Source organism: Molothrus aeneus, unplaced genomic scaffold (assembly GCF_037042795.1).
Source record: "Molothrus aeneus isolate 106 unplaced genomic scaffold, BPBGC_Maene_1.0 scaffold_30, whole genome shotgun sequence".
Classification (NCBI taxonomy): Eukaryota; Metazoa; Chordata; class Aves; order Passeriformes; family Icteridae; genus Molothrus; species Molothrus aeneus.
The window spans coordinates 3894008-3916083 of NW_027098964.1; the positions used below are offsets into that span (position 1 = coordinate 3894008).

Sequence of the window (22076 nt, forward strand, 5' to 3'; positions counted from 1 at the left end):
TGGTCCGGATTTGGGTCCGGATTTGGGCCTGGATTTGGGTCCGGATTTGGGTCTGGATTTGGGCTGGATTTGGTCCGGATTTGGGGTGGATTTGGTCCGGATTTGGGGTGGATTTGGGCTGGATTTGGTCCGGATTTGGGTCTGGATTTGGTCCGGATTTGGTCCAGATTTGGGCTGGATTTGGGCTGGATTTGGTCCGGATTTGGGCTGGATTTGGGCTGGATTTGGTCCGGATTTGGGGTGGATTTGGGTCTGGATTTGGGTCCGGATTTGGGGCTGGATTTGGGGTGGATTTGGTCCAGATTTGGGCTGGATTTGGGGCGGATTTGGTCCGGATTTGGTCCGGATTTGGTCCGGATTTGGTCCGGATTTGGGGCTGGATTTGGGGCTGGATTTGGGTCCGGATTTGGGTCTGGATTTGGGCTGGATTTGGTCCGGATTTGGGGTGGATTTGGTCCGGATTTGGGGTGGATTTGGGCTGGATTTTGTCCGGATTTGGGTCTGGATTTGGTCCGGATTTGGTCCAGATTTGGGCTGGATTTGGGCTGGATTTGGTCCGGATTTGGGCTGGATTTGGTCCGGATTTGGGGTGGATTTGGTCCGGATTTGGTCCGGATTTGGTCCGGATTTGGGCTGGATTTGGTCCGGATTTGGGTCCAGATTTGGTCCGGATTTGGGGCGGATTTGGGTGCGGATTTGGTCCGGATTTGGGGTGGATTTGGTCCGGATTTGGTCCGGATTTGGTCCGGATTTGGGGCTGGATTTGGGGCTGAATTTGGGGCGGATTTGGTCCGGATTTGGGCTGGATTTGGTCCGGATTTGGGTCCAGATTTGGGCTGGATTTGCCGTTTCGGGCTCCCCTGACGCCCCCTGTCCCGGCCCGCAGGGGGCGCTGTTCGCGGTGACGCCGCTCCGGGGCTGCCCCCACCTGGGCGCCGTGGCCCCGCCCCCCGCGGGGGGGGCCCTTGGGACCCTCCTGCCCCCCCCGTGCGGGGTCTGCGGGAGCCGCCGCGAGAACTGGCTGTGCCTGAGCTGCCACCAGGTGAGAGACCCCAAAAACCGCCCCAAAAACACCCCCTGAACCCCAAAACCAGCCCTGAACCCCAGAACTGGCTGTGCCTGAGCTGCCACCAGGTGAGAGACCCCAAAAACCGCCCCAAAAACACCCCCTGAACCCCAAAACCAGCCCTGAACCCCAGAACTGGCTGTGCCTGAGCTGCCACCAGGTGAGAGACCCCAAAAACCGCCCCAAAAACACCCCCTGAACCCCAAAACCAGCCCTGAACCCCAGAACTGGCTGTGCCTGAGCTGCCACCAGGTGAGAGACCCCAAAAACCGCCCCAAAAACACCCCCTGAACCCCAAAACCAGCCCTGAACCCCAGAACTGGCTGTGCCTGAGCTGCCACCAGGTGAGAGACCCCAAAAACCGCCCCAAAAACACCCCCTGAACCCCAAAACCAGCCCTGAACCCCAGAACTGGCTGTGCCTGAGCTGCCACCAGGTGAGAGACCCCAAAAACCGCCCCAAAAACACCCCCCTGAACCCCAAAACCAGCCCTGAACCCCAGAACTGGCTGTGCCTGAGCTGCCACCAGGTGAGAGACCCCAAAAACCGCCCCAAAACCACCCCCTGAACCCCAAAACCAGCCCTGAACCCCAGAACTGGCTGTGCCTGAGCTGCCACCAGGTGAGAGACCCCAAAAACCGCCCCAAAACCACCCCCTGAACCCCAAAACCAGCCCTGAACCCCAGAACTGGCTGTGCCTGAGCTGCCACCAGGTCAGGACAATGACACCCCTGGGATCCCAGAAACTGCCCCAGGACCCCAAAACTGCCCCAAAAACGCCCCCTGAAACCCAGAAACGGCCCCAAAAACAGCCTCTGAAACCCCAAAACTGCACCTGAACCCCAAAAGCTGCCCCAGGACCCCAAAAACTGCCCCTGGGACCCCAAAAACTGCCCCAGAGCACCCCTAGAAACAGCCTTGCACTGCAAAACCCCTCCTGCCCAGAAACACCCCCTGCACCCCCAAAAACACCCCCTGCACCCCTGAATCCCTCTGCACCCCAAAACCAACTTCCTGCACCCCGAAATCTCTCCCTGCCCCCCACAACTGTTCCCCATACCCAAACCCCCTCTGGGACCCCAGAACTGTGCCCTGAACCCTGAAATTCCCCCCAAATCCCCAAATTGCCCCCAAACCCCCCCTGCACACCTAAACCCCCCCACCCCTAAATCTCCCCCCAAATTCCCCCACTCCCCTAAATCCTCCCCACACCCCCAAATCCCCTCACAGCCCCAAATTCCCTCGCACCCCAAACCTTCCCTGCACCCCTAAATCCCCTCACACCCCCAAATCTCTCCCCAAATCCCTAAATCCCCTCACACCCCTAAACTCCCCTTGCACCCCAAACCTTCCCTGCACCCCCAAATCCCCCCACACCCCCAAATCCCCTCACACCCCTAAATCCTCTCACACCCCTAAATCCCCCCCCGCACCCCAAATCTTCCCTGCCCCCCTAAATCTCCTCACAGCCCCAAATCCCCCCACACCCCTAAATCGCCCCACACCCCCAAATCCCCTCACACCCCCCAAGCCCCCCCACACCCCTAAATCTCCCCCCAAATTCCCAAATCCGCTCACACCCCCAAATCCCTCCACACCCCTAAATCTCCCCCCAAATCCCTAAATCCCCTCACACCCCTAAACTCCCCCCTGCACCCCAAACCTTCCCTGCACCCCTAAATCCCCCCCAAATCCCTAAATCCCTCCCCAAATCCCCAAATCCCCCCACACCCCTAAATCTCCTCACACCCCTAAACTCCCCCCTGCACCCCAAACCTTCCCCACACCCCTAAATCACCCCCAAGTCCCCAAACCCCCCCACACCCCCAAATCCCCCCACACCACTAAATCACCCCCACACCCCTAAATCCCCCCACACGCCTAAATCACCCCCAAGTCCCCAAACCCCCCCATGCCCCTAAATCCCCCCACACCCCCAAATCCCCCCACCCCTAAATCTCCTCACACCCCTAAACTCCTCCCTGCACCCCAAACCTTCCCCACACCCCCAAATCCCCCCACACCCCTAAATCCCCCCACACCCCCAAATCCCCCAACACCCCTAAATCACCCCCAAGTCCCCAAACCCCCCATGCCCCCAAATCCCCTCTCACCCCTCCCCCCCCGCCCCCGTGTCCCAGGTGCTGTGCGGGCGCTATGTGGGGGGGCACATGCTGACCCACGGGGGGGCCCAGGGGCACCCGCTGGTGCTGAGCCTGCGCGACCTGGGGGCCTGGTGCTACCCCTGCGGGGGCTACGTCACCCACCCGGTGCGTCTGGGGCAAAAACGGGGGAAAATGGGGGAAAATGGGGAAAAAACGGGGCAAAAATGGGAAAAAATGGGGCAAAAATGGGGAAAAACGGGGCAAAAATGGGGGAAAATGGGTCTGGGGGTGTCACAGGGCAAGGGGGGAGCCTGGTGCTACCCCTGCGGGGGCTACGTCACCCACCCGGTGCGTCTGGGGCAAAAACGGGGGAAAATGGGGGAAAATGGGGAAAAAACGGGGCAAAAATGGGAAAAAATGGGGCAAAAATGGGGAAAAACGGGGCAAAAATGGGGGAAAATGGGTCTGGGGGTGTCACAGGGCAAGGGGGGGGCCTGGTGCTACCCCTGCGGGGGCTACGTCACCCACCCGGTGGGTCTGGGGCAAAAACGGGCAAAATTGGGTAAAAATGGGGCAAAAATGGGGAAAAACGGGGGGAAAAAATGGGGAAAATGGGCAAAAACGGGGCAAAAATGGGGCATAAATGGGGAAAAAATGGGGCAAAAATGGGTCTGGGGGCATGGGGGGGCCTCGTGCTACCCCTGCAGGGGCTACATCACCCACCCAGTGGGTATGGGGCAAAAACGGGCAAAAATGGGGAAAAACGGGGAAAAAATGGGGAAAAATGGGGCAAAAATGGGACAAAAATGGGTCTGGGGGTGTCACAGGGCATGGGGGGGCCTGGTGCTACCCCTGCGGGGGCTACGTCACCCACCCGGTGGGCACAGGGGGCAAATGGGGTCTGGGGGCTCCGGGGTTTTTGGGGGGCTCTGTCCCCCACCTGAGGGGCACGGGGGGGTCTGGGGCGTTATTGGGGCGCTGCCCTGGGGGGGCTGCATCACCTGCCTGGGGGGCAAAGGGGGAGGGGTCCCAGGGGGCGTGGGGGGTTTGGGGGCACGGGGGGGGGCACGGGGGTCCCGTGGGTCTGAGGGTTCAGGGGGGTTTTGGGGGGGTCTCTGTCACCCACCCGGAGGGCTGGGGGATCCCGGGGGGGTCTGAGGGGTCCCTGCGCCCCCCCCATGACTTTGGGGGTCTGGGGGGGCTTCGGGAATGAACCATCGGGAATGGGGGGGGGAGATGGGAATGAACCATCGGGAATGGGGGGGGGGAACCATTAAACTGCGGGGGTGGGGCTGGGCTGAACCATTGCGGGATGGGGTGGGGGGAGCAGGGTTGGGATGAACCATTGTGGCGATGAGTGGGGGGAGCAGGGTTGGGATGAACCATTGTGGCGATGGGGAAGGGGGACGCTGGGTTGAAGTTGGGATGAACCATCACGGTACGGGGGGAGGGGGGAGCAGTCCCACCCCGGACTGCACCATTGGTGAATGCGGGGGGGGAGATGAGGTTGGAAAGAACCACAGGGGAGCGCGGGGGGGTCCCGTGTCTGACCCCCCCGTCCCCCAGGTGCTGCTCCCCACCAAGACCTTCATCTACCGCCTCAAGTTCGGCACTGACCCCCCCTCCTCCTCCTCCCTCTGAGCCCTCCCACCCCCCCTCTCTTAAAGGGCTACACCCGTGCCATGCCCCCCCCATCACCAGCACCCCCAAACCCCCCCTGGGCCAAAGGCTGGGCCGGGCCCGGGGCCGGGGGGAGGGGCGGGGGGGGACACCCCCCCCAAGCCGCGGGGGGGTCCCGGGGCACGCGGGGGGACCCCGGTTTTGTATCCCCCCCCCCCCTTTTGGAGGTTTTATAAATCCCCTTTGTTACGCCGAGACACCAATAAAGAGACGGGCCAGGTTCGGGGGGCTGAGAGGTTTTGGGGGTGCCCCGGGTCTGGGGGGGTCCGGGGGGGGTCAGAAGTCGTCGTCGTCGCAGATGTCCAGGAAGACGTCGAAGGCCTCGCGGTTGCAGTTGCCGTCGGGGCTGAACACGTACTTGTGGAAGGTGCCGTCCACACACACGGCTGGGGGGCACGGGGGGGTCAGGGCAGGGGATTTGGGGTGCGGGGAGGTGCCCTGGGAGGGTTTGGGGCCAAAGGGAGGGGGCCCAGAGGGGTTTAGGGGGGATTTAGGGGGTCCCCAGGGGGCTTTAGGGGTATGGGGAGGGGCCCTGGGGGGGGGTTAGGGGAGCCCTGGGGGGGTTTAGGGGCACAGGAGGGGGCCCTGGAAGGGTTTAGGGGGGATTTAGGGGGTCCCTGGGGGAGTTTAGGGGGATTTTGGGGTGCAGGGCGGGGCCCTGCAGGGGTTCAGGGCCAAAGGGAGGGGCCCCAGGGGGGTTTAGGGGGACTCTGGGGGGGTTTAGGGAGGGGGACAGGGAGGGGCCCTGGAAGGGTTTAGGGGGTCCGTGGGAGAGTTTAGGGGGATTTTGGGGTGCAGGGAGAGGCCCTGCAGGGGTTTAGGGACAAAGGGAGGGGCCCTGGAGGGGTTATGGGGGGGTTTAGGTGGGTTTAGGGGTACAGGGAAGGGCCATGGGTGATTTAGGAGGTGCAGGGAGGGGCCCTGGAGGGGCTTAGGGAGACCCTGGGTGAGATTTGGGGAGCCCTGAGGGGGTTTAGGGGCACAGGGAGGGGCCCTGGGTGGGTTTAGGGGTGTGGGGAGGGGCCCTGGAGGGTTTAGGGGTGCAGGGAGGGGCCCTGGAGGGGTTATGGGGGGGTTTAGGTGCATTTAGGGGTGCAGGGATGGGGCCATGGGGGATTTAGGGGGTGCAGGGAGGGGCCCTGGGGGGTTTAGGGGGGCCCTGGGTGGGGTTTGGGGAGCCCTGAGGGGGTTTAGGGGCACAGGGAGGGGCCCTGGGGGGTTTAGGGGTGTGGGGAGGGGCCCTGGGGGGTTTAGGGGGGCCCTGGGTGGGGTTAGGGGAGCCCTGGGGGGGTTTAGGGGCACAGGGAGGGGCCCTGGGGGGGTTTAGGGGGACCCTGGGGGGGTTTAAGGGCACAGGAAGGGACCTTGGCGGGGTTTAGGGGTGTGGGGAGGGGCCCTGGGGGGTTTAGGGGTGTGGGGAGGGGGTCCCGGGGGGTCCCAGGGGTTTTGGTGATGCCTGGGGGGTCCTGGGAGAGCCGGGGGGGGTTTGGGGTCCCAGGCGCTGTTTTGGGGCGGTTTTGGGGGCGATTCCCCAATGACAGAGTTGAGGCTGCCCCCTCTCCCAAAGGCAGAACCCCAGAGGGTTTGGGAGTCCACGGGGGCTGTTTTGGGGTCCCCCGGGGTTATTTAGGGTGGTTTGGGGTTATTTAGGGGTCCCTCAGGGTATTTGGCGTTGGTTTTGGGTTATTCTGGGGTGTTTCAGTGTTAGTTGGGGTGGGTTTGGGGTACATTAGGGTGTTTCGGTGTTATTTGGGGTCCCTCAGTGTTTTTGGGGTCGTTTTGGGGCTGTTTTGGGCTGTTTCTGGGGCTGTTTCTGGGCTGTTCAGGGGTGTTCTTTGGGATGCTCTGGGCACTCACCGATGACAGAGCTGGGGCTGTTTTGGGGATGGTTTTGGGCTGTTTCTGGGCAGTTTCTGGGATGTTTCTGGGATGTTTCTGGACTGTTTCTGGGGCTGTTTTTGGGGTGTTTTTGGGCAGTTTCTGGGCTGTTTCTGGGCTGTTTCTGGGCAGTTCAGGGGTGTTTCTGGGACGCTCTGGGCACTCACCAATGACGGAGCTGGGGCTGTTTTTGGGATGGTTTTGGGCGGTTTCTGGGCAGTTTCTGGGATGTTTTTGGGCTGTTTCTGGGACTGTTTTTGGGCTGTTTCTGGGATGTTTCTGGGGCTGTTTTTGGGCTGTTTCTGGGCAGTTTCTGGGATGTTTCTGGGGCTGTTTTTGGGCTGTTTCTGGGCAGTTCAGGGGTGTTTCTGGGACGCTCTGGGCACTCACCGATGACAGAGCTGGGGCTGTTTCTGGGGTGTTTCTGGGCAGTTTCTGGGGCTGTTTTTGGGGTGTTTTTGGGCAGTTTCTGGGATGTTTCTGGGCAGTTTCTGGGCAGTTTCTGGGGCAGTTTCTGGGCTGTTTCTGGGCAGTTCAGGGGTGTTTCTGGGACGCTCTGTGCACTCACCGATGACGGAGCTGGGGCTGTTTCTGGGGCTGTTTTTGGGCAGTTTCTGGGGCTGTTTTTGGGGTGTTTTTGGGCAGTTTCTGGGATGTTTCTGGGCAGTTTCTGGGCAGTTTCTGGGCAGTTCAGGGGTGTTTCTGGGACGCTCTGTGCACTCACCGATGACGGAGCTGGGGCTGCGGCCGGCCCTGCCGAAGGCGCACACGCCGGGGGCCTCGGCCGGGATGGTGAAACTCGCCAGGGACCACTGGGACTCCACGTAGGGGCCCAGCACCGGGCCCACCTTGCCCACCCGCGCCAGCCTGGGCCAGGGAGGGCACAGGACAGGGCTCAGGGGGGCTCCGGGGGCGCAGGGGGTTCGGGGACCCCCCTGTCCCCCCACTCACGCCGAGCGCCGGTTGAGCCGCGTGTCCCGCAGGGCGAAGACGTGCCCGGTGCCTTTGTCACTGGCCGCGCACAGGAACGAGCAGTCGGGGCTGAAGGCCAGGCTGGGGACCCCGAAACTCAGTCAGGGATGGGCAGCACCCCAAAACCCCCCTAAAACCCCGTCAGGGATCGGGGGCACCCCAAAATCCCATCAGGATTGGGGGCACATCCCAAAACCCCAGCAGGGATGCGGGGACTCCCCAAAACCCCCCTAAAACCCTGTCAAGGATGGGGGGACCCCAAAACCCCATCAGGATTAGGGAGACACCCCAAAACAATCCACAAAATCCCATCAGGATCGGGAGGCACCCCAAAACCCCAGCAGGACTGGGAGGACACCCCAAAACCCGGCTGGGGGTCCCCCAGATCCACCTCCAGTCCCTCCCAGTGCCACCAGTACAGAGGGGCAGGGTCTGCAGCCTGGGACACACCTGAGGTTCCCAGGGACCCCAGTGGCACCAGGAGAGCCTGGAGAGGTTGGTCCCAGCTCCAGCCCCTCCCAGTGTCCCCAGTCCCTCCCAGTGCCCCCAGTGGCACCAGTAGAGCGTGGCAGGGTCGGTGCCAGCCCTGCCCAGTGCCCCCACTGTCCCCAGTCCCTCCCAGTGCCCCCATGGCACCAGTATAGTATGGCAGGGTCAGTCCCAGCCCCAGCCCCACTGTCCCCAGTCCCTCCCAGCGCCCCCAGTCCCACCAGGAGAGCGTGGCAGGGTCAGTCCCAGGCCCCCCAGTCCCCCCAGTCCATCCCAGTCTCACCAGTAGAGCATGGAGAGGTTGGTCCCAGCTCCAGCCTCTCCCAGTGTCCCCAGTCCCTCCCAGCGCCCCCAGTGGCACCAGTAGAGCGTGGCGGGGTCGGTGCCAGCCCCATCCCCATTGTCCCCAGTCCCATCCCCACTGTCCCCAGTCCCTCCCAGTTTCCCCAGTTCTCCCAGTGCCCCCAGCGCTCCCAGTGGCACCAGTAGAGCGTGGCGGGGTCGGTGCTGTGGCACAGCTCCAGCCCTGCCCAGTGCCCCCATTGTCCCCAGTCCCTCCCAGTGGCACCAGTAGAGCGTGGCGGGGTCGGTGCCAGCCCCAGCCCCGTTGTCCCCAGTCCCTCCCATTGTCCCCAGTGCCCCCAGTGGCACCAGTAGAGCGTGGTGGGGTCGGTGCCAGCCCCATCCCCATTGTCCCCAGTCCCTCCCAGTGCCCCCAGTGGCACCAGTAGAGCGTGGCGGGGTCGGTGCCGCGGCGCAGCTCCAGCAGGCGGGCGCGGCTCTGGGTGCAGAAGAGGCGGATCAGGGTCCCCCGGCGCGAGGCCGAGGCCACCAGGCTGCCCGGGGCGCTCAGGGCGGCGCAGCCAACCTCGCTCTGGTGCGCGTTGATCGTCACCGGCGCCGAGGACGTGCCCGGCTTGGCCGAGCCCAGGTCCTGCGCGGGAGGGGGACACGGGTGGGGCCAGTGCGCACCAGTACGGCCCCAGGGGGCACCAGTATCCACCAGTGCTCCCCAGTACGGCCCCAGTGCGCACCAGTACGGCCCCAGTGCGCACCAGTATCCACCAGTGCTCCCCAGTACGGCCCCAGTGCGCACCAGTATCCACCAGTGCTCCCCAGTACGGCCCCAGTGCGCACCAGTATCCACCAGTGCTCCCCAGTACGGCCCCAGGGGGCACCAGTACGGCCCCAGTGCTCCCCAGTACGGCCCCAGGGGGCACCAGTACGGCCCCAGTGCTCCCCAGTACGGCCCCAGGGGGCACCAGTATGGCCCCAGTGCTCCCCAGTACGGCCCCAGTGCGCACCAGTACAGCCCCAGTGCGCACCAGTACGGCCCCAGGGGGCACCAGTACGGCCCCAGTGCGCACCAGTATCCCCCAGTGCTCCCAGTCCCCCCCCAGTCCCCCCCAGTTTCCCCAGTCCCCCCAGTTCCTCCCAGTCCCTCCCAGTTTCCCCAGTTTCCCCAGGCCCCCAAGCCCCTTCCAGTTTCCCCAGTCCCTCCCAGTTCCCCCAGTCCCTCCCAGTTTCCCCAGTCTCTCCCAGTCCCCCCAGTCTCTCCCAGTCCCTCCCAGTCCCTCCCAGTCCCCCCCAGTCCCCCCCAGTCCCCCCAGTCCCCCCCAGTTCCCCAGCTCACCACCAGCTGCAGGCTCCCGCATTTGTGTCCCGGGAACACGAGCAGGGCCCGCTCCACGCTGGGACACAGATCCACGATCCCTGCGGGGACCCCAAAAACCCCCGGGCAGTGGGACCCCAAAAACCCCCCAGGACACTGGGGACCCCAAAAACACCCTCTGCACATTGGGGACCCCAAAAACACCCGGGCAGTGGGACCCCAAAAACACCCTGCACATTGGGGACCCCAAAAACACCCCTGGACATAGGGGACACCCCAAAAACACCCCTGGACATTGGGGACCCCAAAAACACCCGGGCAGTGGGGACCCCAAAAACACCCCAGGACATTGGGGACCCCAAAATCACCCCAGGACATTGGGGACCCGAAAAACACCCCTAGACATTGGGGACCCCAAAATCACCCGGGCAGTGGGGACCCCAAAATCACCCCAGGACATTGGGGACACCCCAAAAACACCCCAGAACACTGGGGACCCCAAAAACACCCGGGCAGTGGGACCCCAAAAACACCCCAGGACATTGGGGACACCCCAAAAACACCCCAGGACATAGGGGACACCCCAAAAACACCCCAGGACATTGGGGACCCCAAAAACACTCCCAGGACACTGGGGACCCCAAAAACACCCCCAGGACATTGGGGACCCCAAAAACACTCCCAGGACACTGGGGACCCCAAAAACACCCCCTGGATATTGGGGACCCCAAAAATCCCCGGACACTGGGGACCCTAAAACCCCCCTAGGAAATCGGGGACCCCAATTCCCCCCCACAGGACATTGGGGACCCCAAAACCCCTGGACAGTGGGGACCCCAAAAACCCCCCAGAACAGCGGGGACCCCAAAAACCCCTGGACAGTGGGGACCCCAAAATTCCCCCAGACATTGGGGTGTCCCTGATCCCCAAACCCCCCAGGACATTGGGGACCCTAAAAATCTCTGGACATTGGGGACCCCAAAAACCCTCCAGGACACCAGGGACCCCAAAAACCCACCAGGACATCAGGGACCCCAAAATCCCCCCCAGCACAGTGGGGTCCCCCCCTGGATATTGGGGTCCTCCAGAGTTTCAGGTTTCCCCTCAGGGTTTTGGGGTCCCCCCCCAGGTTTTGGGGTCCCCCCGGAGTTCCAGGCTCCCCCCCATTCACTGGGGCCCCTCCCTGAGCTTTGGGGAGTCCCTGGGGGAAGTTTGGGGCTCCCCCTGTGTTCTCTCTTGGGATTTTGGGGTCCCTCCCGTGCTTTGGGGTCCCCCCAACCCCCCAATAAAGGGAATGGGGGGAAGTTTGTCCTGAACACCAGAGTCCCCCCAAACCCAAACCCCCCGAGGTTTTGGGGTCCCTCCGGGGTTTTGGGGCCATTCCCCAATTTTGGGGTGTCCCCTGGTGCGGTTTTGGGGTCCTCCCAAACCATTCCCAGGTACAAAGAACAGGGGGAGCTCTGTCCTTACCACCCCCAAACCTGTCCCTGCAGATTTTGGGGTCTCCCCCAGTTTGGGATCCCCCAGTTTGGGATCCCCCAGTTTTCAATCACCCCCCGTTCAGGCTTCCCCTGTTTTTGGGGTCCCCCTGAGGTCTATGGGGTCCCTCCACAGTTTTTGGGGTCGTGCTGCAGTTTTTGTGGTTTCTCCTGCAGTTTTTTGGGGGCCCCCGGGTTTTTGGGGTCCCCCCGTGGTTTTTAGGGTGCCCCTACCTTTGGGGTTGTCGCGGGTGTCGAACTCAAAGAGCTTGGTGGGCCGGTGGGGGAAGGAGAACACGTAGAGACGGCTCTGCAGGGCCACCACCAGCCTGGGACAGGGACACGGGGACACCAGTGCCACCCCAGTTCAACCAGTGCCACCCCAGTGCTCCCAGTGCCACCCCAGTGCCACCCCAGTGCTCCCAGTGCCACCCCAGTTCAACCAGTGCCACCCCAGTGCCACCCTAGTGACCCCAGTGCCACCCCAGTTCAACCAGTGCCACCCCAGTGCCACCCCAGTGACCCCAGTGCTCCCAGTGCCACCCCAGTTCAACCAGTGCCGCCCCAGTGCCACCCTAGTGACCCCAGTGCCACCCCAGTGCCACCCCAGTTCAACCAGTGCCACCCCAGTGCCACCCTAGTGACCCTAGTGTCCCCAGTGCCACCCCAGTTCAACCAGTGCCACCCCAGTGCCACCCCAGTGCCACCCTAGTGACCCCAGTGCTCCCAGTGCCACCCCAGTGCCACCCCAGTGTCCCCAGTGCCACCCCAGTTCAACCAGTGCCGCCCCAGTGCCGCCCCAGTGCTCCCAGAACAGAACACACACAGACGGCTCTGCAGGGCCACCACCAGCCTGGGACAGGGACACAGGAACACCAGTGCCACCCAGTGCTCCCAGTGCCACCCCAGTGCCACCCCAGTGCTCCCAGTGCCGCCCCAGTGATCCCAGTGTCCCCAGTGCCACCCCAGTGCTCCCAGTGCCACCCCAGTGCTCCCAGTGCCACCCCAGTTCAACCAGTGTTGCCCCAGTGCCATCCCAGTGTCCCCAGTGCCGCCCCAGTGCTCCCAGTACAGAACACACACAGAGAGGTCTGCAGGGCCACCACCAGCCTGGGACAGGGACACAGGGACACCAGTGCCACCCCAGTGCTCCCAGTGCTCCCAGTGCCACTGCAATGCTCTCAGGGCTCCCAGTGCCCCCAGTCCCCGTCTCTCCCAGTCCTCCCAGTCCCCATTCCCCATTCCCCATTCCCCATTCCTAGTTCCCAGTCCCCCCAGTCCCCCCAGTCCCCCCAGTCCCCCCAGTTCCCAGTCCCCATTCCCAGTCCCCATTCCCAGTCCCCATTCCCAGTTCCCAGTCCCCCCAGTTTCCATTCTCAGTTTCCCCATTCCAAGTCGCCCCAGTTTCCCCAGTCCCCCCAGTCCCAGTCCCAGTCCCATTCCCCCCAGTCCCCCCATTCCCCCCAGTCCCCCCAGTTACCCCAGTCCCCCCCGTTACCCCAGTCACCCCATTCCCATTCCCATTCCCATTCCCAATCCCCCCAGTTTCCCAGTATCCCCAGTATTCCCAGCATTCCCAGTGTTCCCAGTATCCCCAGTATTCCCAGCATTCCCAGTGTTCCCAGTATCCCCAGTATCCCCAGTATTCCCAGTCCCCCCAGTATGCCCAGCATTCCCACTGTTCCCAGTATCTCCAGTATCCCCAGTATTCCCAGTATCCCCAGTACCTGTCGTGCCGCATGCGCACGGCCAGCACGGGTTTGGGGAAGCTGAACTCCAGCACCAGCTTGTCCTTGCCCTCACGGGCATCGTCCCAGATCAGCACTGCACAGACAGACAGACAGACAGACAGACAGACATGGGGACAGCAGCAGCTTGTCCTTGCCCTCACGGGCATCGTCCCAGATCAGCACTGCACAGACAGACAGACAGACAGACAGACATGGGGACATGGACAGACATGGGGACATGGACAGGTATGGGGACAGACAGACAGACATGGGGACAGCAGCAGCTTGTCCTTCCCCTCACGGGCATCGTCCCAGATCAGCACTGCACAGACAGACAGACAGACAGACATGGGGACAGACAGACAGACATGGGGACATGGACAGACATGGGGACAGACAGACAGACACGGGGACAGACAGACAGACATGGGGACAGCAGCAGCTTGTCCTTCCCCTCACGGGCATCGTCCCAGATCAGCACTGTGACAGACAGACAGACAGACAGACATGGGGACGTGGACAGACATGGGGACAGACAGACATGGGGACACACATAGACAGACAGACAGACATGGGGACAGCAGCAGCTTGTCCTTCCCCTCACGGGCATCGTCCCAGATCAGCACTGTGACAGACAGGCAGACAGACAGACAGACATGGGGACACCCCCACACTGGGGACAGGGACACCCCCACACGGGGACACCCCCACATGGGGACACCCCGCTATTGGGGTCAGGGGACGCCCCCACATGGGGACACCCCCACATGGGGACATCCCCACATGAGGACACCCCGGTATTGGGGTCAGGGGACACCCCCACATTGGGACACCCCCACATGGGGACACCCCGCTATTGGGGTCAGGGGACGCCCCCACATTGGGGACAGGGACACCCCGATACTGGGGACAGCCCCACATGGGGACACCCCCACATTGGGACACCCCCACACGGGGACACCCCCACATGGGGACACCCCCACATGGGGACACCCCCACATGGGGACACCCCGCTATTGGGGTCAGGGGACGCCCCCACACGGGGCCACCCCGCTATTGGGGTCAGGGGACGCCCCCACACGGGGACACCCCCACACGGGGACACCCCCACATGGGGACACCCCCACATGGGGACACCCCGCTATTGGGGTCAGGGGACGCCCCCACATTGGGCACACGCCGATGCTGGGTCCCCTCCGGGGGGTGTGGGGAGGATCCCGGTTTTGGGCACCCCCCGGGTTTTGGGGATCCCTCAGTGAATTTGGGGATCCCCCCCGGTTTCGGGGCTCACCTGAGGCGTCGGGGAACTTGGGGTGGCTGCCCCCCCCCACGATGGCCAGCAGGTTGGAGCGGTGCAGCATCTCCACCAGCCCCACGCTGCCCACCTGCTCTGCATCTGCACCCCGAAACACCGGGGGCACCCCACAATCAGGGGGGGGCACCCCCGAGGGCAGGAACACCCCAAACCCCAGCGACCCCCCCCCAAACCGAGGGGCACCCCCAGCCCCAGGGACCCTCCCAGCCCCAAATGTTGGGGACAGCCCAAATTCAGGGATCCCCCCGAAAAGTGACCCCTCCCCCGGGGCACCCCAAAACAGCCCCAGCTGCCCCTCCCCCAAGACCCCCAAAAGCCCCTCCTCAATTCAAGGACCCCCCCCAAACCCCCCCAGGCTGAGGAGCCCCCCCAAAAACCCCTCCCAGCCCTGGGGGACCCCAAAACGCCCCAAAATTCCTCCCCTGGCTCCTTCTCTGCCCACAAAGACCCCAAAGCCCCCCCAAAAACCCCCTGAGACCCCCAGGGACCCCAAAAACCCCAGGACTCCCAGGGCTCCCCTAAAGCCCCTGGGACTCCGCAGGGACCCCCCAAATGCCCCCAGCCAAAGCCCCCCAGGTGTCCCCAGGTGTCCCTCACCCAGGTGTCCCCATGTCCCCAGGTGTCCCCAATGTCCCCCCAGGTGTCCCCATGTCCCCAGGTGTCCCCATGTCCCCCCAGGTGTCCCCAATGTCCCCAGGTGTCCCTCACCCAGGTGTCCCCAATGTCCCCAGGTGTCCCCATGTCCCCCCAGGTGTCCCCATGTCCCTCCAGGTGTCCCTCACCCAGGTGTCCCCATGTCCCCAGGCCCTCACCCAGGTGTCCCCAATGTCCCCCCCAGGTGTCCCCAATGTCCCCAGGTGTCCCTCACCCAGGTGTCCCCATGTCCCCCCAGGTGTCCCCAGGCCCTCACCCAGGTGTCCCCCGGTGTCCCCCATGTTCCCCCAGGTGTCCCCCGGTGTCCCCAATGTCCCCAGGTGTCCCTCACCCAGGTGTCCCCAGGTGTCCCTCACCCAGGTGTCCCCAATGTCCCCAATGTCCCCAACGGTGTCCCAGGTGTCCCCAATGTCCCCTCAGGTGTCTCAGGTGTCCCCAGGCCCTCACCCAGGTGTCCCCAATGTCCCCATTGTCCCCAGGTGTCCCCAAGTCCCCCCAGGTGTCCCCAGGCCCTCACCCAGGTGTCCCCGATGTCCCCAATGTCCCCAGGTGTCCCCAGGTGTCCCTCACCCAGGTGTCCCCAATGTCCCCCCAGGTGTCCCCAGGCCCTCACCCAGGTGTCCCAGGTGTCCCCAGGTGTCCCTCACCCAGGTGTCCCCAATGTCTCCAATGTCCCCAGGTGTCCCCAACGTCCCCAGGCGTCCCCAATGTCCCCAAGTGTCCCTCACCCAGGTGTCCCCATGTCCCCCCAAGTGTCCCCAAGTCCCCAGGTGTCCCCATGTCCCCCCAAGTGTCCCCAAGTCCCCAGGTGTCCCCATGTCCCCCCAAGTGTCCCCAAGTCCCCCCAGGTGTCCCCAGGCCCTCACCCAGGTGTCCTTTCTCCATCAGGGGCTCCACGTTGAAGATCCGCACCCCCGAGTCCATGGCCACACAGAAACAGCCTGGGGGACACGGGGGGGATTTGGGGACACCCGGGGGGGATTTGGGGACACCCGGGGGGGATTCGGGGACACCCAAGGGGGATTTGGGGACACCCGGGGGGGATTTGGGGACACCCGGGGGGTTTGGGGACACCCGGGGGTTTGGGGACACCCAGGGGGGATTTGGGGACACCCGGGGGGTTTGGGGACACCCGGGGGGGATTTGGGGACACCCAGGGGGGATTTGGGGACACCCGGGGGGTTTGGGGACACCCGGGGGGGATTTGGGGACACCCGGGGGGTTTGGAGGTCCCTGGGAGGGGCTGGGGGGTCTCTGTGGTGTATTTGGGAAGGCCCTGGGAGGATTTGGGGGTCCCCAGGTGGCGTTGGTGGTTCCCAGGGGGCACCTGAGGGGTTTGGGGGTCCCGAGGGGTTTGGGGGTCCCGGGGATCATTTGGGGGTCCCGGAGCGAACTCGGGGTTGGGGGTGCTGGGGGTGTTTTGCGGTTATGGAAGGGTTTGAAGGCCTGAGGGGGTGCTGGGACAGGTTTGGGGTTCGGGGGGTTTGGGGTTCAGGGGATTCAGGGCCTCTGGGGGTTTAGGGGTCCTGAGATTCGGGGGGTTCAGGGCTTCGGGGGATCCGGGGGTTCAGGGGTTTGGGGATTTGGGAGTTCAGGAGCTTTGGGGTTCGAGGGTCTGGGGGTTCAGAGGATCGGGGAGTTCGGGAATTTGGGGGTTTGGGTGTTCGGGGGTTCAGGGGTCCGGGAGTTTGGGGGTTCGGGGTTTCGGTGGTCCGGGGGTTTCGGAGTTCAGGGTTCAGAGTTCGGGGGTTCGGGCGCTCAAGAGTTCAAGGGTCCGGGGGGTCGGGGGTCCGGGGATTTGGGGATTCGGGGATTTGGGGCTCAGGGTGCTCGGGGGTTCAGGGGTTTCGGGGTTCAGGGGGCCCGGGCCCCCCACTCACTCTGGTCCTGGTTGAAGCGCAGGCTGTTCACCCCCCGGGCCTGCGCCATGGCGGGGCGCGCTGGCGGCGGCGGAGCCGCTTCGGGGACAGCAGAAAGGGGGTAGCGAGAGGTCCCCAAAACCCGCCGGGACCCCCCCAAAACCCCAAAAACCCCAAAATTCCCCCCAAACCCCGCGGCCGCTCCCGCGGGGCGCTCAGACCATCGAGACGCCTCAGAGCCCCGGCCAGAGCGGACTTCCGGTCACGTGAGCCGCGCCCCCGCCCTATTGGGTTGCGCCCATGGCGGCCGCGCCCGCTGATTGGCGGAGACGGGAGGGCGGGGCCGTTGCCTGGCAACGCGCCATGTTGGAAATTGGCGGCGGCGTGCCGCGTTGCCATAGCAACCGCCCGCCGCCATGTTGGAAACTGGCAAAGCGCTTTAGGGGCGGCAACGGGGGGGGATCGGGGGGTCCTGGGGGCTTCAGGGGGATTTGGGGGGCTTCATGGGGGTTTTGGGGGCTTCAGGGGGATTTTGGGGGGTCTTTGGGCAGATTCTGGGGGTTTTGAGGGGCTCCTGGGGGTTTCAGGAGGCCTTCAGGTGGGTTTTGGGGGCGCTTCAGGGTGATTTTAGGGTCTTCAGGGCGGTTTTGTGGGTCCCCGAGGGGAGGCTCCCCCGTTCCAGCACCACACCGAGGCTGCACCGCTGGTTCTGGACCCTTTTATTGCCCGGGGCCGCTGCGTTTGGGGCTGCCCGGGAATTGAGGGGGGCTCCGGGGGTCTCAGTCGTCGTCGCCCCCCCCCAGGTAGTGGCAGATGCTGTCGAAGGGCAGCGGCAGCACCGCGGGGCCCGCCCGGCCCAGCTGCACCAGGGCCCGGCCCCGGGCGGAGTCCCGCTCCAGGATCCGGCCCAGCTGCGGAGGGGGGACAGGATCAGGGGTGGGGAGGGGGGTTTGGGGTCAGGGGAGGGGGATTTGGGGTCAGGGGAGTGGGGAGGGGGCTGGGAACTGGGGAGGGGGATCTAGGGAAGGGGAATCTGGGGAAGAGGATTTGGGGAGGGGGATTTTGGGGAGGGGGGATCTGGGGTTTGGGGAGAGGTATTTGGGGAGGGGTCTCAGAGGTATCTGGGGTGTCTCAGAGTGTATTTGGGGAGGGGGTCTCAGGGTATTTAGGGGGCTCTCAGTGTATATTGGGGAGGGGTCTCAGGGGTATCTGGGGGTGTCTCAGTGTATATTGGGGGGGTCTCAGTGTATATTGGAGAGGGGTCTCAGGGGTATCTGGGGGCTCTCAGGGTATAAATTGGGGGGTTCTCAGGGTATCTAGGGGGTGTCTCAGGGTATATTGGGGAGGGGTCTCAGTGTATTTAGGGGGTGTCTCAGGGTATAAATTGGGGAGGGGTCTCAGGGTATTTATGGGGTGTGTCAGGGTATTGGGGAGGGGTCTCAGTGTATTTAGGGGGTGTCTCAGGGTATATTGGGGAGGGGTCTCAGGGGTATCTGGGGGTGTCTCAGTGTATATTGGGGGGGTCTAAGTGTATATTGGGGAGGGGTCTCAGTGTATTTAGGGGGTGTCTCAGTGTATTTAGGGGTCTCTCAGTGTATAAATTGGGGAGGGGTCTCTCAGGGTATATTGGGGAGGGGTCTCTCAGTGTATATTGGGGAGGGGTCTCAGTGTAAATTGGGGAGGGGTCTCAGTGTATTTAGGGGGCTCTCAGGGTATAAATTGGGGAGGGGTCTCTCAGTGTATAAATTGGGGAGGGGTCTCAGTGTATATTGGGGAGGGGTCTCAGTGTATTTAGGGGTCTCAGTGTATTTAGGGGGCTCTCAGGGTATATTGGGGAGGGGTCTCAGTGTATATTGGGGAGGGGTCTCAGGGTATTTAGGGGGTGTCTCAGTGTATATTGGGGAGGGGTCTCTCAGTGTATATTGGGGAGGGGTCTCAGTGTATTTAGGGGGTGTCTCAGTGTATTTAGGGGTCTCTCAGTGTATATTGGGGAGGGGTCTCTCAGGGTATATTGGGGAGGGGTCTCTCAGTGTATATTGGGGAGGGGTCTCAGTGTATATTGGGGAGGGGTCTCAGGGTATTTAGGGGGTGTCTCAGTGTATATTGGGGAGGGGTCTCTCAGTGTATATTGGGGAGGGGTCTCAGTGTATACTGGGGAGGGGTCTCAGTGTATAAATTGGGGAGGGGTCTCAGTGCATATTGGGGAGGGGTCTCTCAGTGTATATTGGGGAGGGGTCTCAGTGTAAATTGGGGAGGGGTCTCAGTGTATTTAGGGGGTGTCTCAGTGTATTTAGGGGGCTCTCAGTGTATAAATTGGGGAGGGGTCTCTCAGTGTATAAATTGGGGAGGGGTCTCTCAGTGTATATTGGGGAGGGGTCTCAGTGTAAATTGGGGAGGGGTCTCAGTGTATTTAGGGGTCTCTCAGTGTATAAATTGGGGAGGGGTCTCTCAGTGTATATTGGGGAGGGGTCTCAGTGTATATTGGGGAGGGGTCTCTCAGTGTGTATATTGGGGAGGGGTCTCTCAGTGTATATATTGGGGAGGGCTCTCAGTGTATAAATTGGGGAGGGGTCTCTCAGTGTATTTAGGGGGCTCTCAGTGTATAAAGTGGGGAGGGGTCTCTCAGTGTATAAATTGGGGAGGGGTCTCAGTGTATAAATTGGGGAGGGGTCTCTCAGTGTATTTAGGGGGCTCTCAGTGTATAAATTGGGGAGGGGTCTCTCAGTGTATATTGGGGAGGGGTCTCAGTGTATAAATTGGGGAGGGGTCTCACCGTGCCCGCGTGCTCCCCCAGCACCACCATGACGCGCTCGGAGCTGCCCCGCGGCACCACCGTCTCCAGAGAGGCCTCGCGGAGCCCTGGGAATGGGGGGACAATGGGGGGGACAATGGGGGGATTGGGGGGCACAGGGGGTCCCAGAGGGCACAGGGGACAATGGGGGGACAATGGGGGGATTGGGGGGCACAGGGGGTCCCAGAGGGCACAGGGGACAATGGGGGGACAATGGGGGGATTGGGGGACACAGGGGGTCCCAGAGGGCACAGGGGACAATGGGGGGGACAATGGGGGCACAGGGGGTCCCAGAGGGCACAGGGGACAATGGGGGGGACAATGGGGGGATTGGGGGGCACAGGGGGTCCCAGAGGGCACAGGGGACAATGGGGGGGACAATGGGGGGGTCAGGGGGGCCCTGGGGGTCCCAGAGGGCACAGGGGACAATGGGGGCACAGGGGGTCCCAGAGGGCACAGGGGACAATGGAGGGGACAATGGGGGGATTGGGGGGCACAGGGGACAATGGGGGGATTGGGGGGCACAGGGGGTCCCAGAGGGCACAGGGGACAATGGGGGGGACAATGGGGGGATTGGGGGGCACAGGGGAGGCAGGGGGCAGGGAGGGTCCCAGGGAGATTTTGGGGGAGTCTGAGGGGTTTTTGGGGTTCCAGAGGAATTTTGGGGGCTCAGGGATATCAGGGAGATTTTCAGGTTCCAGAGGAGTTTTGGGGGTTCAGGAGGGGATTTGGGGGGTGTCAGAGGAGGGGACAGTTTGGGGGTCTGGGGGTCTTAGGGATATCAGGGTGGTTTTGGGGGTTCCAGAGGAGTTTTGGGGGTTCAGGAGGGGATTTGGGGGGTGTCAGAGGAGGGGACAGTTTGGGGGTCTGGGGGTCTTAGGGATATCAGGGTGATTTTGGGGGTTCCAGAGGGGTTTTGGGGTGTCAGGGGAGGTGACAGTTTGGGGATTTGGGGGCTCAGGGATATCGGGGTGATTTTGGGGGGTCAGGAGGGGTTTTGGGGGCTCAGGAGGGGATTTGGGGGTGTCAGGAGAGGGGACAGTTTGGGGATTTGGGGGCTCAGGGATATCGGGGTGATTTTGGGGGGTCAGGAGGGGTTTTGGGGTGTCAGGGGAGGGGGCGGTTTGGGGGTCTGGGGGTCTTAGGGATATCAGGGAGATTTTGGGGGTCCCAGAGGAGTTTTGGGGGCTCAGGAGGAGTTTTGGGGTGTCAGAGGAGGGGACAGTTTGGGGATTTGGGGGCTCAGGGATATCAGGGAGATTTTGGGGGTTCCAGAGCAGTTTTGGGGGCTCAGGAGGGGATTTGGGGGCTCAGGGATATCAGGGTGATTTTGGGGGGTCAGGAGGGGATTTGGGGGGGTCAGGGGAGGGGACAGTTTGGGGATTTGGGGGCTCAGAGATATCAGGGTGGTTTTGGGGGTTCCAGAGCAGTTTTGGGGGCTCAGGAGGGGATTTGGGGGCTCAGAGATATCAGGGTGGTTTTGGGGGTTCCAGAGCAGTTTTGGGGGCTCAGGACCCCCCAATTCCCCTCGGGGGGGGTCTCACCCTCCACCAGGCGCCCGTCGTCCGTGCGGCACACGCAGGTGTCGGGGGACAGCAGGTCCTCGATCTGCATCTGGGGGGGCAGCACCCCAAAAACCACACAGGGGGGTCAGCACCCCAAAATGGCATCCATGGGGGGGCAGCACCCCAAAAACCACACAGGGGGGCAGCACCCCAAATCCCAAACAGGGGGGGACCACCTCAAACCCCACCGCAGGTTTTTGGGGGTGCTCCCCCCACCAGATGTTTTTGGGGTGCTGCTGAGGGGGGTTTTGAGGGTGTCCTGGGATATTTTTGGGTGTTCTGGGATGTTTTTGGGGTGTCCTGGGATGTTTTTGGGGTGTCCCAGGTGGTTCTGGGGTGTCCTGGGGGTTTTTGGGTGTTCCCAGGATGTTTTGGGGTGTCCCGGGGTGTTTTGGGGTGTTTTTAAGGTGGTTTTTGGGGTCTCACCCTTGCAGTTGTAGCAGACACCCCCCCAGAAGGCCTTGGGGGTTTGGGGTGTTTTAGGGCTGTTTTGGGGGTGTTTTGGGGGTGTTTTTGGGGTGTTTTAGGGCTGTTTTTGGGGTGTTTAGGGGCGTTGTTGGGGTGTTTTTGGGGTGTATTAGGGGCGTTTTTGGGGTGTTTAGGGGTGTTTTTGGGGTGTTCTGAGATATTTTTGGGGTGTTTTGGGGGTGTTTTTAGGGGATTTTTGGGGTTTCACCTTGCAGTTGTAGTAGAGGCCCCCCCGGAAGGCCCTGGTGTTTTGGGGGTGTTTTGGGGGTGTTTAGGGGTGTTTTTGGGGTGGTTTGGGGTGTTTAGGGGTGTTTTTGGGGTGTTTAGCAGTGTTTTTGGGGTGTTTAGGGTTGTTTTTGGGGTCTCACCTTGCAGTTGTAGTAGAGCCCCCCCCGGAAGGCCCTGGTGTTTAGG

The 22076-nt window shown here is 62.8% G+C and overlaps 3 protein-coding genes across 5 annotated transcripts in view; 1 reads left to right on the top strand and 2 right to left on the bottom strand.

Moving 5' to 3' along the window:
* The window catches only part of HDAC6 (histone deacetylase 6), a 44948-nt gene extending 39882 nt beyond the window's left edge, over positions 1-5066 (top strand). Inside the window, exons 25-27 of the mRNA XM_066570346.1 lie at positions 887-1042; positions 3208-3336; positions 4738-5066. Of these exons, the coding sequence (XP_066426443.1) occupies positions 887-1042; positions 3208-3336; positions 4738-4812 (360 nt within the window). The 3' untranslated portion in view covers positions 4813-5066. The remainder of the gene's footprint in view (positions 1-886; positions 1043-3207; positions 3337-4737) is intronic.
* A 5-nt stretch (positions 5067-5071) lies between these two features.
* Positions 5072-17061, bottom strand: WDR45 (WD repeat domain 45). 2 transcript variants are annotated; one of them, XM_066570480.1, is made up of 11 exons: positions 16860-17061; positions 15846-15920; positions 14302-14406; positions 13008-13104; positions 11515-11609; positions 9824-9903; positions 9059-9124; positions 8916-8971; positions 7681-7782; positions 7454-7596; positions 5072-5237 (listed from the first exon to the last, which is right to left on the bottom strand). In XM_066570480.1, the coding sequence occupies exons 1-11, from the start codon at positions 16906-16908 to the stop codon at positions 5128-5130; spliced, it is 978 nt and encodes a 325-aa protein (XP_066426577.1). In that variant the 5' UTR covers positions 16909-17061; the 3' UTR covers positions 5072-5127. The 2 variants fall into 2 exon arrangements, with proteins under 2 accessions (XP_066426577.1, XP_066426576.1); XM_066570479.1 differs by having other exon boundaries at positions 8916-9124; positions 16860-17055.
* Positions 17062-17542: 481 nt separating this feature from the next.
* GPKOW (G-patch domain and KOW motifs) overlaps positions 17543-22076 on the bottom strand; it is a 29852-nt gene continuing 25318 nt past the window's right edge. For both annotated transcript variants that reach the window (XM_066570430.1, XM_066570429.1), the window contains exons 10-12: positions 21174-21243; positions 19612-19697; positions 17543-17749 (exon numbers count right to left, since the gene is read on the bottom strand). In XM_066570430.1, the coding sequence (XP_066426527.1) occupies positions 17618-17749; positions 19612-19697; positions 21174-21243 (288 nt within the window). In that variant the 3' untranslated portion in view covers positions 17543-17617. The remainder of the gene's footprint in view (positions 17750-19611; positions 19698-21173; positions 21244-22076) is intronic.